Source organism: Pelophylax lessonae (genome assembly GCF_965119305.1).
Source record: "Pelophylax lessonae genome assembly, chromosome: 11".
Taxonomy (NCBI): domain Eukaryota; kingdom Metazoa; phylum Chordata; class Amphibia; order Anura; family Ranidae; genus Pelophylax; species Pelophylax lessonae.
This window is the reverse complement of record NC_138778.1, coordinates 16,611,045-16,625,673: the sequence shown is the minus strand read 5'-3', so window position 1 is coordinate 16,625,673 and position 14,629 is coordinate 16,611,045. Positions and strand designations below refer to the sequence as shown.

General features: G+C 43.9%; 1 protein-coding gene across 1 annotated transcript in view; it reads left to right on the top strand.

Annotated features, from left to right (window-relative positions):
• Window positions 1-12,128, top strand: part of PDE6G (phosphodiesterase 6G) — a 38,558-nt gene extending 26,430 nt beyond the window's left edge. Inside the window, exons 2-4 of the mRNA XM_082271823.1 lie at window positions 7,716-7,944; window positions 8,427-8,467; window positions 11,757-12,128. Of these exons, the coding sequence (XP_082127949.1) occupies window positions 7,799-7,944; window positions 8,427-8,467; window positions 11,757-11,833 (264 nt within the window). The 5' untranslated portion in view covers window positions 7,716-7,798 and the 3' untranslated portion in view covers window positions 11,834-12,128. The remainder of the gene's footprint in view (window positions 1-7,715; window positions 7,945-8,426; window positions 8,468-11,756) is intronic.
• Window positions 12,129-14,629: the final 2,501 nt, after the last annotated feature.

Here is a 14,629-nt window from a genome sequence, read left to right as displayed (position 1 = left end):
ATGCCTGTACCATGATCTCAAAGTCACGCAATTTTTTTACCGCGAAGCAATACCTATTACATTTTTCTTTTTGCGCCCCCCCCAAAAAATTTTGAGCACCAGCCGCCACTGCAGCTAATCAGTGTGCAAAGATGCCAAATTGCTGCTCAGTCTAAAATGCCCGGGCCTATTTCTTGTCCCACCCTGCCTCTTCACCCCGTACAATCAGAAAATCACAAGGTGTTCTGTGAATGGTACCCATGCTGAGAGAGCGAACCCCTGCGGTCACTATGCAGCAGAGTGCAGGTGTTCGCATCTGGAAGACAGCAGCCATTACTGTAGTAGAGGCGATTACTACAGTGATTCTTTTCTTCCGCAGCAGTACCACAGTTATGGCAAAGGCAGACTTATATTGGTCCAAGCTGGAAGAGTGTAACTATGCAATCAAATCTATACCTGAAGTTCAGCTTTATTTGTGTGGACTTGTTCTTCTACGACTACATAGTTTTGTTAGAGTTGGATCAGATTGGAATACATTATTGCAACATGTACATGAATCTGTCGCACGGCCCAGAGACAGGCAAGTATGCACAACTCTATTAATTCTGATTAATAATTAATGTATTAATTGAATATTTTTTAACTAATTCTTAACCAATAATTCTAAATAACTCTGGCAGTGAGGCAGTGGCTTGTTGGTATCAGTGGGAGGAATAGTGCCCGACCAAACCATGGCATGGCTTTGTTGGATCAGGGCAGATGACTTGTAGCTCTTGCAATGCTTTTATTGGTTCAGGAAGGGGCCACACTGGTCCTGGCAGAGCTTTTTTGGAAATGCAATTATGATAGTAAATATAAACATATTCATTCAGTCCCCGTTCACACTGGGGCGACCTGTGAGGTGACCTGGTCGCCTCACAGGTCGCCGTAGGTCGCCTTCCATAGGGAAGCTGCGGACCCGTTCTAATAGGAGCGACACAAGTCGCTCCGACTTAGAAAAAGGGTCCGGAGCTTCTTTGGGGCGACCCGGAGTGACCGTCATAGACTTCAATGTTATAAAGTCCTTGATGGCCGCTCCGAGGTCGCGGCGCGTTGCTCGCACCGCTACCTCAGAGGTCGCCCCGGGAAGTCGGATCGCCCCAGTGTGAATGGGGCCTAACTCATCTGATCCATTTCCCCCTCCTACCCCCCCCCTTTCCATTTTTACATTGCATTAGATGCCCTTTGTTCTTTTATTTATAAGTGCAGCTTTAGCGCCTTTCTCTCTATTCTACCATGCTGTATTGACAATGTATTGCTTACAATGTACTAAACCCCCCACAAAAATACATAATGGTAACCTATCATGACCCAAAGGTTGGGCAACCTCAGCCTTGAAGCACACTAGGAAGTGGTGTTAAATGTTTTGTGTTTTATCATTGGCAATATTATTATTAGTGGCAGCTGCCTCCTCCTCTGTAGCAGTGGCACGTGGCATCAGGAGGTCGTCCTGAGGGCCAGAGGAATGGAGCTGAACCCGGAGGTCCAGGAAAGCTGACTGAGGGGGAGACACTGGAGACCCTAGAAAAACAGTATCGTGAGTACAGGGGATTGTGTCATGGGGCCTGACCTGAGGGGGGCCACCCCGGAAGAAGGATATTCAGTGGTCAAGAAAGAGGATACTAGAAGTTCATCAAGTCATCTGGAAAGAGACTTAATCTTAAATCCACCTAGTGGCAAGGTGGATCAACAGCCTGGCTGTATCAATGGATAGATGTCCTCCAAACTTTGTGCATAGTTAATCTGGAGTATCCCACTAATCCCTTCTCCCATCCCTAATTTTTAAAATAAAACACAAAACAACAACATACCCCTGGACTAATTATTGTCTGAGCAAAGAAGTAAAGTGATAGACTTGAATGCCAAAGTTGCTAATGGTAACTGTTAGGAACACTCCCTGTGTACACTGAAGTGCTGTCATGAATCTGCCAGTTAAGAGTTAACTTAGTGCAGACTAATTGCACTAATTGGCAAAAGGCTGGCCTATTTAAACACCACAGCAGCACTGAGCCATTGCTGCCTTGTCTGCAGCTTTACCTGTACTTCCTGATCCTGAACCTGCTGTTTCCTGTTGACTTCCTGATCGACCTCCCGGCTTGTCCACTACTTCGTCTGCTTGCTGCCCGCCCTGACCTTGGCTCGTTCCTGTGACCACTCTCCTGCCTTATCCTTGTCGGCTTATCTGCTTCTGATTCTGGACGTGTTCACCTCCTGGTGGGGCAACCCTGGGGACCGCGACCTGGTGTTAGCTTGCAGCGCAGTCTATCCCCACCACCAGGGGCTCTAGTGAAAACCAGCTAGCACTTAGACTCCGCACCTCAGACTAGCCCGTGTCTACCACCAGTGTGACCCGTCAGTGTTCCTGTTGTACCAGATCCCACGAGGCTACCTCTGCACGTCAGGCTCAGCCACCAGCACCATTACAGTACAAGACAGCCATGTCGGAGCCTGCAAGAGGGGCCTCTCCTCTGGACGAGATCTGCCAACACTTGGCAGCATTGTCGCAAACAGTCAAGTCGCTCCAGGACAGCTATGTGCACTTGGAGGAACGCATGCACTCTGTGACTAACCCGGGGATCCCTCCTGTTTCTTTGGTACCCCCAACTTCCACGACACCAACAGGTTCGGTCTCAGGACCCACAGTGGTGATGCTACCACCTGAACCCAGGGTTCCTACACCAGAGCGATTTTCAGGAGATCGGGACAAATTTAGGGTGTTCCGTAACGCATGCGAATTTTATTTCTCACTGCAGCCCCGGACTTTCTCCTTGGAAGCCACCAAGGTTGGATTTGTCATCTCCCTACTCTTGGATGAACCCCAGTCCTGGGCACACCGACTTCTTGAAGAGTGCAGCCCACACCTAGACTCCTTGTCTTCCTTTTTTGGTGCCATGGCTCAATTATACGATGATCCACAGCGCACTTCCACAGTGGAAGCTGCTCTTCATGCACTCCAGCAAGGCCGCAGAGCAGTACAGGATATCATTAGCTTCCTCAACCGCAATTGTAAACTGCTGCAGGATGCTATAATAAGGGCACAAGCAGCCTCTAAAAAGATTTTTGACAGGAAGAGGAGAGGGGAACTAATCCTTCAACCAGGTGACCAGGTATGGCTATCTACATGCAACCTCCGCCTAGCCTGTCCCTCAAAGAAATTGGCACCCAAGTTTATTGGACCCTTCCCGGTCAAGAGGAAACTCAACGAGGTCTCATATGAATTACACTTACCTGATTCTCTTAGAATTCATCCGGTGTTTCATGTTTTCTTGTTAAAACCTACAGTCCCTAACTCCTTCCCGGGCAGAAGCTCGGAACCACCCGAACCTGTGATTGTCGATGGGGAGGAAGAATATGAGGTGGAAGCTATTTTGGATTGCAGGAGGAGGAGAGGTCAATTACAGTTTCTCATAAAGTGGAAAGGTTACGGCCTGGAAGAAAATTCCTGGGAACCGGAACGGAATATCCATGCTAAAGAACTGATCTATGCTTTCTTTCGCAGTCACCCACAAAAGAAAAACCTATTGGGCACCCGGAGGTTGCCCTTAAGGGGGGGGCAATGTTAGGAACACTCCCTGTGTACACTGAAGTGCTGTCATGAATCTGCCAGTTAAGAGTTAACTTAGTGCAGACTAATTGCACTAATTGGCAAAAGGCTGGCCTATTTAAACACCACAGCAGCACTGAGCCATTGCTGTCTTGTCTGCAGCTTTACCTGTACTTCCTGATCCTGAACCTGCTGTTTCCTGTTGACTTCCTGATCGACCTCCCGGCTTGTCCACTACTTCGTCTGCTTGCTGCCCGCCCTGACCTTGGCTCGTTCCTGTGACCACTCTCCTGCCTTATCCTTGTCGGCTTATCTGCTTCTGATTCTGGACGTGTTCACCTCCTGGTGGGGCAACCCTGGGGACCGCGACCTGGTGTTAGCTTGCAGCGCAGTCTATCCCCACCACCAGGGGCTCTAGTGAAAACCAGCTAGCACTTAGACTCCGCACCTCAGACTAGCCCGTGTCTACCACCAGTGTGACCCGTCCGTGTTCCTGTTGTACCAGATCCCACGAGGCTACCTCTGCACGTCAGGCTCAGCCACCAGCACCATTACAGTAACCCAGGGGGACCCGAAAGTGTGAAAATCCAGCAGTCCATAAGGGGGCAGTGCTACATCAATAAAGACCATCATTTAGTTTGGTGGGAGGGGTTGTTTGCAGAAGTAAGGAACTTGATTTGAGTTTGAATCCACTCTCATTCTTGTAGTGCAGGTTCAATAAAAGCCAAAATGGGACACAAAACCCCCATCATTTATTTTTGCAGACTACCCTTCTAATTATTTTGCCCTTAAGAAAGAAATAACAAAAAAGGTGTGTAACACGATATAAAAGAACACTTAATTTTATTCTATATTTACTAACGTAGATTTTTTAAATGTATACTTTTAAAGTCTGCATTGTGTAAGCGTTTTCTTTTTTTTTAAAATTCTATTTTTTATTAATTTTTTTAAAATTAAAGCCTAAACCGTCACGACACTGTAGAGTTCTTTAAAAAATGTTTCCAAGTGGGTCTAAAAAATGTTTCCAAGTGGGTCTATAAGCCTGTCATCTTCCTGAACTTTCCCTCTTCCGGCACACATCACGCTCTTATAATTACCTCTTAGCGTCCTTGGCATAAGAGGATCAAGTGTGAGCCGAGTTTAAAACCCAGGTCAGCAGAGATTACCGCCTTTCCGCAGAAACTGCAACCTGAAAAATGGGTCATTACAGGGAGAGCAACTACAGGAAGGAAATACTTGTTAATTAAAAATGCCAAATGCTCTATATAATCTGAGTTATTTCATGCAGCAAAACAAAAAGCAATCATGATATTGAAAGTGCATTAAAGCATAGCAGTCATATTACACCATTCATTTAATTGTAGTTTATAGAAGTCAGATTAATAAAGGATAGCAACATAGAGGTGTGATAGCATAAAAAAGACCAAGGAGGCCATCTAGTCTGCCCTTGTTTTTTAATATCTCTATCTGAGGTTAGACCTGAGATTATCCCAAGATTGTTTCAATTAATTTACTGTTGATTGACTTTCTAATTCCGATGAAGTCTTTTCCAAGGCATCAACTACTGTTTCGGTAAAATAATACTTTCTAAGGTCACGTTTAATGTTGAATTTTCTTCTGGTAGTAGGAGATCATGCCCCGTGTCCTTGATCCTCAACTTTATAGTGAAGGTACTGTCCTGTCCAGTGGCGGCTGGTGCTCAAAATTTTTGGGGGGGGGGGGGCGCAAAAAGAAAAATGTAATAGGTATTGCTTCGCGTCAAAAAACTCGGTAAAAAATTGCGTGACTTTGAGGTCCTGGTACAGGCATGGCACAGGTGATGGTATAGGCATGGCACAGGTGATGGTACAGGCATGGCACAGGTCATGGTACAGGAGATAGTATAGGCATGGGACAGGTCATGGTAAGGGCATGGCACAGGTCATGGTATAGGCATGGCACAGATATGGTATAGGCATGGCACAGGTCATGGTACAGGCATGTCACAGGTCATGGTACAGGCATGTCACAGGTCATGGTACAGGCATGTCACAGGTCATGGTACAGGCATGTCACAGGTCATGGTACAGGAGATGGTATATGCCCCCTTTCAATGCAGAGACCAGCGTACATGCACCCTTTTAATGCAGTGACCAGCGTACATGCCCCCTTTCAATGCAGAGACCAGCCTACATTCCCCCTTCAATGCAGAGACCAGCGTAGATGCCCCCTTCAATGTAGTGACCAGCGTACATGCCCCCTTCAATGCAGAAATCAGCGTGCGTACCCCCTTCAATGCAATGAACACTGTGCCGGGCCCCCTTCAATGCAGAGTTCAGCGTGCGTGCCCCCTTCAATGCAATGAACACTGTGCTGTGCCCCCTTCAGTGCAATGAACACTGTGCTGTGCCCCCACAATGCAGAGTTCAGCATGCGTGCCCCCTTCAATGCAACTGTGCTGTGCCCCCTTCAATGCAGAGTTCAGCGTGCGTGCCCCCTTCAATGCAGTGTGCCACCCCCCGAGACCAGTGCACTTACCTGGAGCAGGTCCCGGACTGCCGGCAGGCGGCTTCTTCTCACTCCGGCGACGGCTTCTTCTCACTACGGCGGGCGGCTTCTTCTCACTCCGGCGACGGCTTCTTCTCACTCCGGCGGGCGGCTTCTTCTCACTCCGGCGGCGCGTCTTCTCTGGTCCTCCCGCTCCCGCCTCCTCCTCAGCCAATGGCATGGGGTTTGCCATGAGGCCAATCAGGAAGCCGGTATAAGACCGGCTTCCTGATTGGCCAGGAGGAAGATCGGTGTGACAATAGCGAATTTTCATTCGCTATTGTCACACAATGGGTGGGCTCGGGACGCACCCCTCTGCGCCCACGACCAACCTTTCCATCGCCCTATTAGAGCCTCTGGCTCTAATCAGGTGATTGAAAAAAAAAAACACTGCACTCCATGCGTCCGGCGCCCTGCATGTAGATTAGGGGGCCGGACGCATGGATGGGGGGGCGGCGCCCCTGCGCCCTCAACACACCAGCCGCCACTGGTCCTGTCTCTGAACTAATTTTATCTGCTATATTTGTAAGTGAGATCTCCTGAACTGGACACAGTATTCTAATTTAGGTCTAAATAAAGATCTATAGAGAGGAATTAGGACCTCCTTCCTCGTGCTGGTGACCCCTTTAGTGATATAAAGATACTGTATATGTAGAGGAATCAGGACCTCCTTCCTCCTGCAGATGATCTCTCTAGTGATATAAAGATCTATATAGAGGAATCAGGACCTCCTAACTCCTGCTGGTGATCCCTATAGTGATATAAATATCTATATAGAGGAAGCAGGACCTCCTTCTGCTTATGAAACCTCTAGTGATAATAAGATCTATATAAGAACCAGGACCTCCTTCCTCCTGCAGTTGACCCCTTTAGTGATAGAAAGATCTATATAGAGGAATCAGGATCTCCTTCCTCCGGCTTGTAAACTTTCTAGTGATATAAAGATCTATATAGAGTAATAGGGACCTTCTTGCTCCTGCTTGTGTGTGACCCCCTTTAGTGATATAAAGATCTATATAGAGGTATTGGGACCTCTTTCCTCCTGCTGCTGATCCCTCTAGTGAAATAAAGATCTACATAGAGGAATCAGGACTCCTTCCTCCTGCAGGTGACCCATCGAGTGATATAAAGATCTACATAGAGAAATCAGGACCTCCTTCCTTCTTCTTGTGACCGCTCTAACGATATTAGGATCTCTATAGAGGAATCAGGACCTTCTGCTTGTGACCCCTCTAGTGATATAAAAATCTATATAGAGTAATAGGGACCTTCTTGCTCCTGCTTATGACCCCTTTAGTGATAGAAAGATCTGCATAGAGGAATTGGGACCTCTTTCCTCCTGCTGGTGATTCCTCTTGTAATTTAAAGATCTATATGGAGGAATCAGAACCTCCTTCCTCCTGATGGTAATCCCTTTAGTGATATAAAGATCTATATAAAGAAATCAGGACCTCCGTCCTCCTGCTTGTTATTGCCTTACAGCTTAGTGAGACCTGAAATAAGCATGTTCATTTCCCATATGACATATCTTAATTCCTATATGGATGAAGGTACAGATGTGAAGCCAATATGTGAGCTTTTCATCCAGAGGCCACTCAGATAACATTACTTCTTTTTCCTCCTATAGGTGGTTCTATAAAGATCTCCACTCCGCTGACTTTTTTCACTCTACTGAGTTTCTACCGGAGCCAACAAGGTTCCTGAGCTGCCATGAACCTAGAGCCCGCAAAGTCTGAAATTAAATCTGCCACCCGCGTAGTGGGAGGACCTGCAACTCCCAGGAAAGGGCCACCTAAATTCAAGCAGAGGCAGACCCGACAGTTCAAGAGTAAACCTCCAAAGAAAGGCGTGCAGGGGTAAGAGTCCTGTGCCAACAACATTTAGATCAATTACTAGATTTTTTGTTACATACATGAAAAATCAACATCAGAGAAGGGTATGACTGTGAGAATTCAATAAAACATTTATAGGGTTATTTGCTAATCTACATTTGGTTGCAAAATGACAGCACAGTAGGCCAGGCTGGGCAACAATCTCATGTCCATTAGCAGCTCTGGATAGGCGTGACCAACCAATGTCATGGCACAAACCTGTATGCTTTTGTTAGGATCCTTTTAACTCATGTTAAAACGTGTAGCAGATTAAGTCCTACACCAACCCAGCCACATTCCTCTTTAGTCTACCCTCTAAAATCTCAGACTTACAACATTCAAAGCCTTTTCTCTTATTGTATTGGGGTAAAAAAATGTTCAAAAGATGGAAAGATTGGTTTCTGCCAGCCCTACCTCATATAAAGCTGCTTTTTCCACTTCTTAGTATTGTTATTTTTCTGTTACAGATTTGGTGATGACATTCCCGGTATGGAGGGTCTAGGAACAGGTAACCATATCTGTGATTTCAAATTTTACATCATCCTGTCCAGAAAAATATTATCACCTCTGTTAAAAATATGGATACATTAAAAACTAGATAGATAGTTTTGGGTTGAAGGTTATGGTTACAGTTTAGGCTGATGGTAAGAATTAGAGGTAAGGTTAACTTTAGGTTGACGATTAGGGGTTAGGTTGAAGGATAACATAAGGGTTAATAAATAGGTATAAGGTAAGAAGTTGGGTTCAGTTTTACAGATTAGAGATAAGGATGGAGGGGTCGTGTTGATAAGAAGTTAGGTTGAGGGATAGCATAGGCGTTAGGATTTAGGTAAGGAGTTGGGTTGAGGGTTAAGGATTAGAGGTAAGGTTAGGGTTTGGGTTGATGGTTAGCATAAGGGTTGGATATAAGTTTAAGGTAAGAAGTTTGGTTGAGGGTTAAGAATTGGAGGTAAGCTTAGGGGTTGGGTTGAAGATAAGGTTTTAGGTTGAGGGATAGCATAAAGGTTAACATTTAAGTTTAAGGTAAAGAGTTGGGTTGAGGGTAAATGATTAAAAGTAAGGTTAGGGCCGGGTTCAGTTGAGGGTTAGCATAAGGGTTAAGATCATAGTTTAAGTCAATGAGCTGGGTTAAGATTGTAGGTTTAAAAAAGGTAAGAAGGTGATTTGAGGGTTAAGAATTGGAGGAAAAGTTAGGGGTTAGGTGGATGATAAGGGGTTGGGTTGAGGGATAGCATAAGGCTTAAGATTTAGGTTTAAGGTAAGGAGTTGGTTTGAGGGTTAAAGATTAAAGGTAAGGTTAGGGGTTGGGTTGATGGGTAGGTTGGGGGGTTAGCATAAGGATTAAGATTATAGGTTTAAGGTAAGAAGGTGGTTTGAGGGTTAAGAATTGGAGGTAAAGTTAGGAGTTGGGTTGATGATAAGGGGTTAGGTTGAAGAATAGCATAAGGCTTGAGATTTAGTTTTAAGGTAAGGCGTTGGGTTGAGAGTAAAGGATTAGAGGTAAGGTTAGGGGTTGGGTGGATGGTTAGGTTGGGGGCTAGCATAAAAGCTGATTATAGGTTTAAAGTAAGCAGTTGGGTTGAGCAATGTTGGTGGTTGCGTTGGGAACCAGAGATTAGCTTGAGGGATAGCATAAGGGTTAAAATTTAGGTTTATGGTAAGGAGTTGGGCTGATAGTTTAGGATTATAAGTAAGGTTAGGGGTTGGGTTGATGGTTAGGGGGTAGGTTAAAGGGCTAAGATTATAGATTTAAATTGAGGATCTGGGTTAAAGATTAGAAATAAGGTTAAGGGCTGAGTTGAAAACTGAAGGTAAGCATTAGGATTGAGAGTTTAGAGTTAGGTTACAGGTTAAAAGATAAAAGTTAATGTTAAAGGGTGGTTTGACAATTATGGTTTACGTTAAGCGTTAGTAGTAGGCATAAGGTTTCGGCTGAAGGTTAATAGTTAGGTTGAAGATTAAGGGTTAGAGCAGTAAGGTTAAGGGTTGGGTTGACAATCAGGGGTTATGTTGAGGGTTAACATTAGGTATAAGGTTTGGGTTGAGGATTAGAGGGAAGGTTAAAGGTTGATTGAAAATTAAGGATTAGAGGTAAAACTAGGGGGTTGGGTTGACAATTTGGGGTAGGTTTAGGGCTTGGGTTAAGGGTTTGGAGTTAGGTCAAAGGTTGATGTTTAGAGCAGCCTTTCTCAATTATTTTACCTCAGAGGAATCCCTAAAATAATTTTCAGGTCTTGAGGAATCCTAACTAAATCCAGTTTATCTGAAATTAATGGGAAAATTCCTCTTACATTGATGATCAGAACGCCACCCTGTATTACAGCTTAAAAGACAATTAGTGTCCTGTTGCTGAATTTGTCAAATGGTGTTGGTCCTGGATATATGCATGCACCATCAAATGGGAGGGCAAATCAACCACAGCACCAGTAATCCCAAGCAACTTCTAGAGGAACCACAGCTAAGAATAGCTGGTTTAGAAGTAAGGTTAGAGGTTGGTTTAGCAGTAGGGGATACATTGCGATTTAGGGTTATGGTAAAAGTTATTTTTATGTTTTGGTTATTGCTGCGTCCTAAATCTATATGTGCTATAAGGCCTGGGGCTTATAGCACATGCAGTGTTTTGATGCAGCAATAACCAGAACATAAAAAGTAAGGTACCATAGCCCTAACCCTAAACCAAAACATATTCCCATATTCTTAAGCCAACCTTACCTCTATTTAGTAGCCCTCCACCCTAACCTAAACCATAACCAAGCCCATAATTCTGTTGGTTGAACTGGATGGACTTGTGTCTTTTGTTTCAACCAGATTAACACTGTAATGGCAATAAAAGTTACTGGGTGCTTTTACAAGAACACAATTACTATTAACATTTTATCTTACCTTAATATCTTAAACTATTCAATACCACAACCCTTTTAGACAAGCCAAGTTTTACCAATAAGTGTGGAAGACCAGCATAGAATCGGTAGAAATCCAATTATCTCACATCAGCTTACATACTGTTGCAATATTCTAAGCAAGGTTAGTACCAGTAATAGAGGAAAAGGTTTGGTGTAAAAGGGATAATCCTATCACAGAGGTATTTTTTGGGCCTACGTGCTCTGCTGATGTAAATCCAACCCAAAATACTAGAAGGACCACCAGTGTATGGCCATATGTGCCTTCAAATCTAAGGTACTTGAGTAAAGAGAGAGGAGAACCCGGTGTCCAGAATAAGGAAACTCTTGGATGAAGAACATAATAGTTTATTGGAAATAAAACATGTACAGATAGAGCCAACATGTTTCAGGGGAATTTCCTCCCCCCCCCTTCTTCAGGGCTGTTGGCACATTCTAACAGAGATGGGTAGGCTCCACGATTGTACCTAACTTTCTTACGAAAGCGGATGACTGCTTGTGGGATGCAGTTTTCATAAGAAAATTAGGTACAACCACGGAGCCTACCCATCTACGTTTGAATGTACGAACAGCCCTGAAGAAGGAGGAGGTAATTCCCCCAAAATGCATTGGATCTATCTTTACATGTTTTACCTTCAATAAACTATTATATTCTTCATGTATAGTTTCCTTATTCTGGACACCAAGCGCTCTTATCTCCTTGCTCAAGTATCTTCTCAGCTGAAGCAACAGCTCCGTTGTACCAGCAAGGTACCAGCCCATATCTCTAAAGAGAAATCAACGCCATCATTTACCCATGGAACCACCTAATATCGAAACATTCTACTGGGCTCTAGCTCAAAACTATTCAAATGTAAGGTAGAAATTATGGCAATAATGACTGTGCTTTGTTTTCAGACATCACCGTCATCTGCCCCTGGGAAGCCTTCAATCACTTGGAGCTGCACGAACTGGCCCAATATGGTATCATCTAAAGACCAACGGCTCCGTCCATCTACAAGCCTGTTTTTTTTTTTTTTTTTTGGTTTTGATTTTTCCTCTGGCTGGCCACTACAGGGAGATGTAGTTTGTGTAGGACTCAATACAAGACAAAACTAACCAACTCTGCTTTCCAGAAGACTCGGAGCTGAGACCTTGGTTTCACCCCGACACAAACACAGGCACACACTTTAGTGTCAACCCTCCATATACAAGTCTGTTCTTCCCCGACCATGGGGCAGCAAACTCTGGACAGCCTGGAATGCTCATTTCACCCTTTTTCCTGAAAACACATCTTGTGTTTCCCCTTCGAACACCAACCTTTTTACATAAAATTACCTTTTTTTAACTTAAGATAATTGTTCTTCTACCTCTTCTCTGGCATGATAGTTCCCCAAACCCTTTGAATGTAGATGTACTTTATCAAATTACCCAGTTCTATTTTGTGTTTGTCCATCGATTTTCCTGTGGCAGGTGCTTAAAACAGAGGTGCACCACCTGAAGGTCAAAGCCACAGGTCTAAAAAAACAAATTTTTTGTTTGAGTTTCCAATGTGTAGGCTTGCTTTTGGAGGGAACCATACAATGGGCAGTTGAACAGTTGGCAACTAGACAGATAGAAAATGTAGAGGTCAACTGATAGATTTGTAATGGCCAACTGACAATGGCGGTCTTCCAAAGGAATACCACCATTCGGGAACTGAAAATATTGTCATCTCCCAACTGGTATCTAGAACAAAGGTTGCCAGAGAGCTGGCAAACAAACCAATGGAAAACCAAGCAATGGCATACGGGCAGTTCAGAGGTCACAATCTTGTAGACAGATTAAAGCCCAATTCCTACAAGAGTTTTTTTTTCAAGTTTTGGAAAGGATAGAATTTTGGTCAAATTTTTCTTGTCGTACGTGACTCCATTTGGGAGTTTTCCCCTCACTGTGCATCTTAGTGACACCCATTGACCTCAGGCTCATGGGCAGTTTGGATGTCACAATGCTGGGCAGTTTGGATGTCACAATGCTGGAGAAACATTGAAGCCCAATTCCTACAAGAATTTATTTCCCTAATTTTAGATAGGTTAGAATTATGGTAAAATTTTTCTCTCCGTATGGTACCATATTTGGGAGTTTTCCCTGTACTGTGTGTCTCAGTGACACCCATTGACCCTCAAGCTCATGGGCATTTTAAATGTCACACAATGGCACATGGGCAGTTGAAAGGTCACAATCTTGTAGACACATTAAAGCCCAATTCCTACAAGAGTTTTTTTTCCAAGTTTTGGAAAGGATAGAATTGGTCAAATTTTTCTTGTCAGACGTGACTCCATTTGGGAGTTTTCCCCTCATTGTGCATCTCAGTGACACCCATTGACCCCAGGCTCATGAGCAGTTGAGATGTCACAATGCTGGAGAAACATTAAAGCCCAATTCCTACTAGAGGTTTTTTTTTTTTTTTCCTAGGTTTTGGAAAGGTTACAATTTGTCAAATTTTTCTTACCCTATGTGACTCCATTTGGGCGTTTTCCCCTCACTGTGCATCTCAGTGACACCCATTGACCTCAGGCTCATGAGCAGTTGAGATGCCACAATGCTGGAGAAATATTGAAGCCCAATTCCTACAAGATTTTTTTTCACTAGTTTAGGATAGGTTAGAATTGGTCAAATTTTTTCTCCATATGGGACCATATTTGGGAGTTTTCCCCTTACTGTGTGTCTCAGTGACACCCATTGACCAACTGACCTCAACCTCATGGGCTTTTTTTAATGTCACACAGTGGCACATGGGCAGTTGAGAGGTCACAATGTTGTAGACACATTAAAGCCCAATTCCTACAAGAGCTTTTTTTTCTCGTTTTGTAAAGGATAACATTTTGGTCAAATTTTTCTTGCCGCACGTGACCCCGTTTGGGAGTTTTCCCCTCACTGTGCATCTCAGTGACATCCATTGACCTCAGGCTCATGAGCAGTTGAGATGTCACAATGCTGGAGAAACATTAAAGCCCAATTCCTACTAGAGGTTTTTTTTCTAGTTTTGGAAACCTTACAATTTTGGTAAAATTTGTCTTGCCCTATGTGACTCCATTTGGGAGTTTTCCCCTCACTGTGCATTTCAGAGACACCCACTCACCTCAGTGCAAGAAATGTGGGCAACAGGGGTCACCGGGATGGGGCACAGACAGCAAACTCCAAACTTTTCACACTGAACAGAAGAAAACATTTTTGGACAAACTTGAGCTTTAGAGATTTACAGAGCATCCCGTTGAAAATCAAGTTAAAACAAACTACCAAACTTCGTTTTATCTCAACACTAATTTATGACTCTTTTCACCTAAACCTTACGTAGCTTTCGTGTACAGGAAATCCTTGACCTTGCGCGTTTCTTACAGTAGATAAGCAATAGAAATGTGCAGTAGATAACATTGTATCCACAGAAATGTGAATGAAATTCTAAAATTTAGTTTTGAAATATCCACCTGTGGCTTTCATGAGGTTTTAAAATGTTTCTTAAAAACCGAATGTAAGAAAATCTGATTCCAATAAAAATAATAAAACTTCTTTAGAGTGTTTTTTTTTTGTAATAAATAAATATAGAGGGCTCTCAGTGTTCCACTCCTCTGGGCTTGTTGGTGTTTATAATCAGGTGTTAGAAAGTGCAGTCACATAAGAGGCTTTCTATTGGACGACAGGAGGCGGTCAAGAGCACTGATTGGTTGAGACCTGGCTTCCAAGAGTGGCTGGATTCTGGGGGTTTGTCCTTTTTTGTCACCAAGACAGAAATTAATCAGAAATCAAAAATG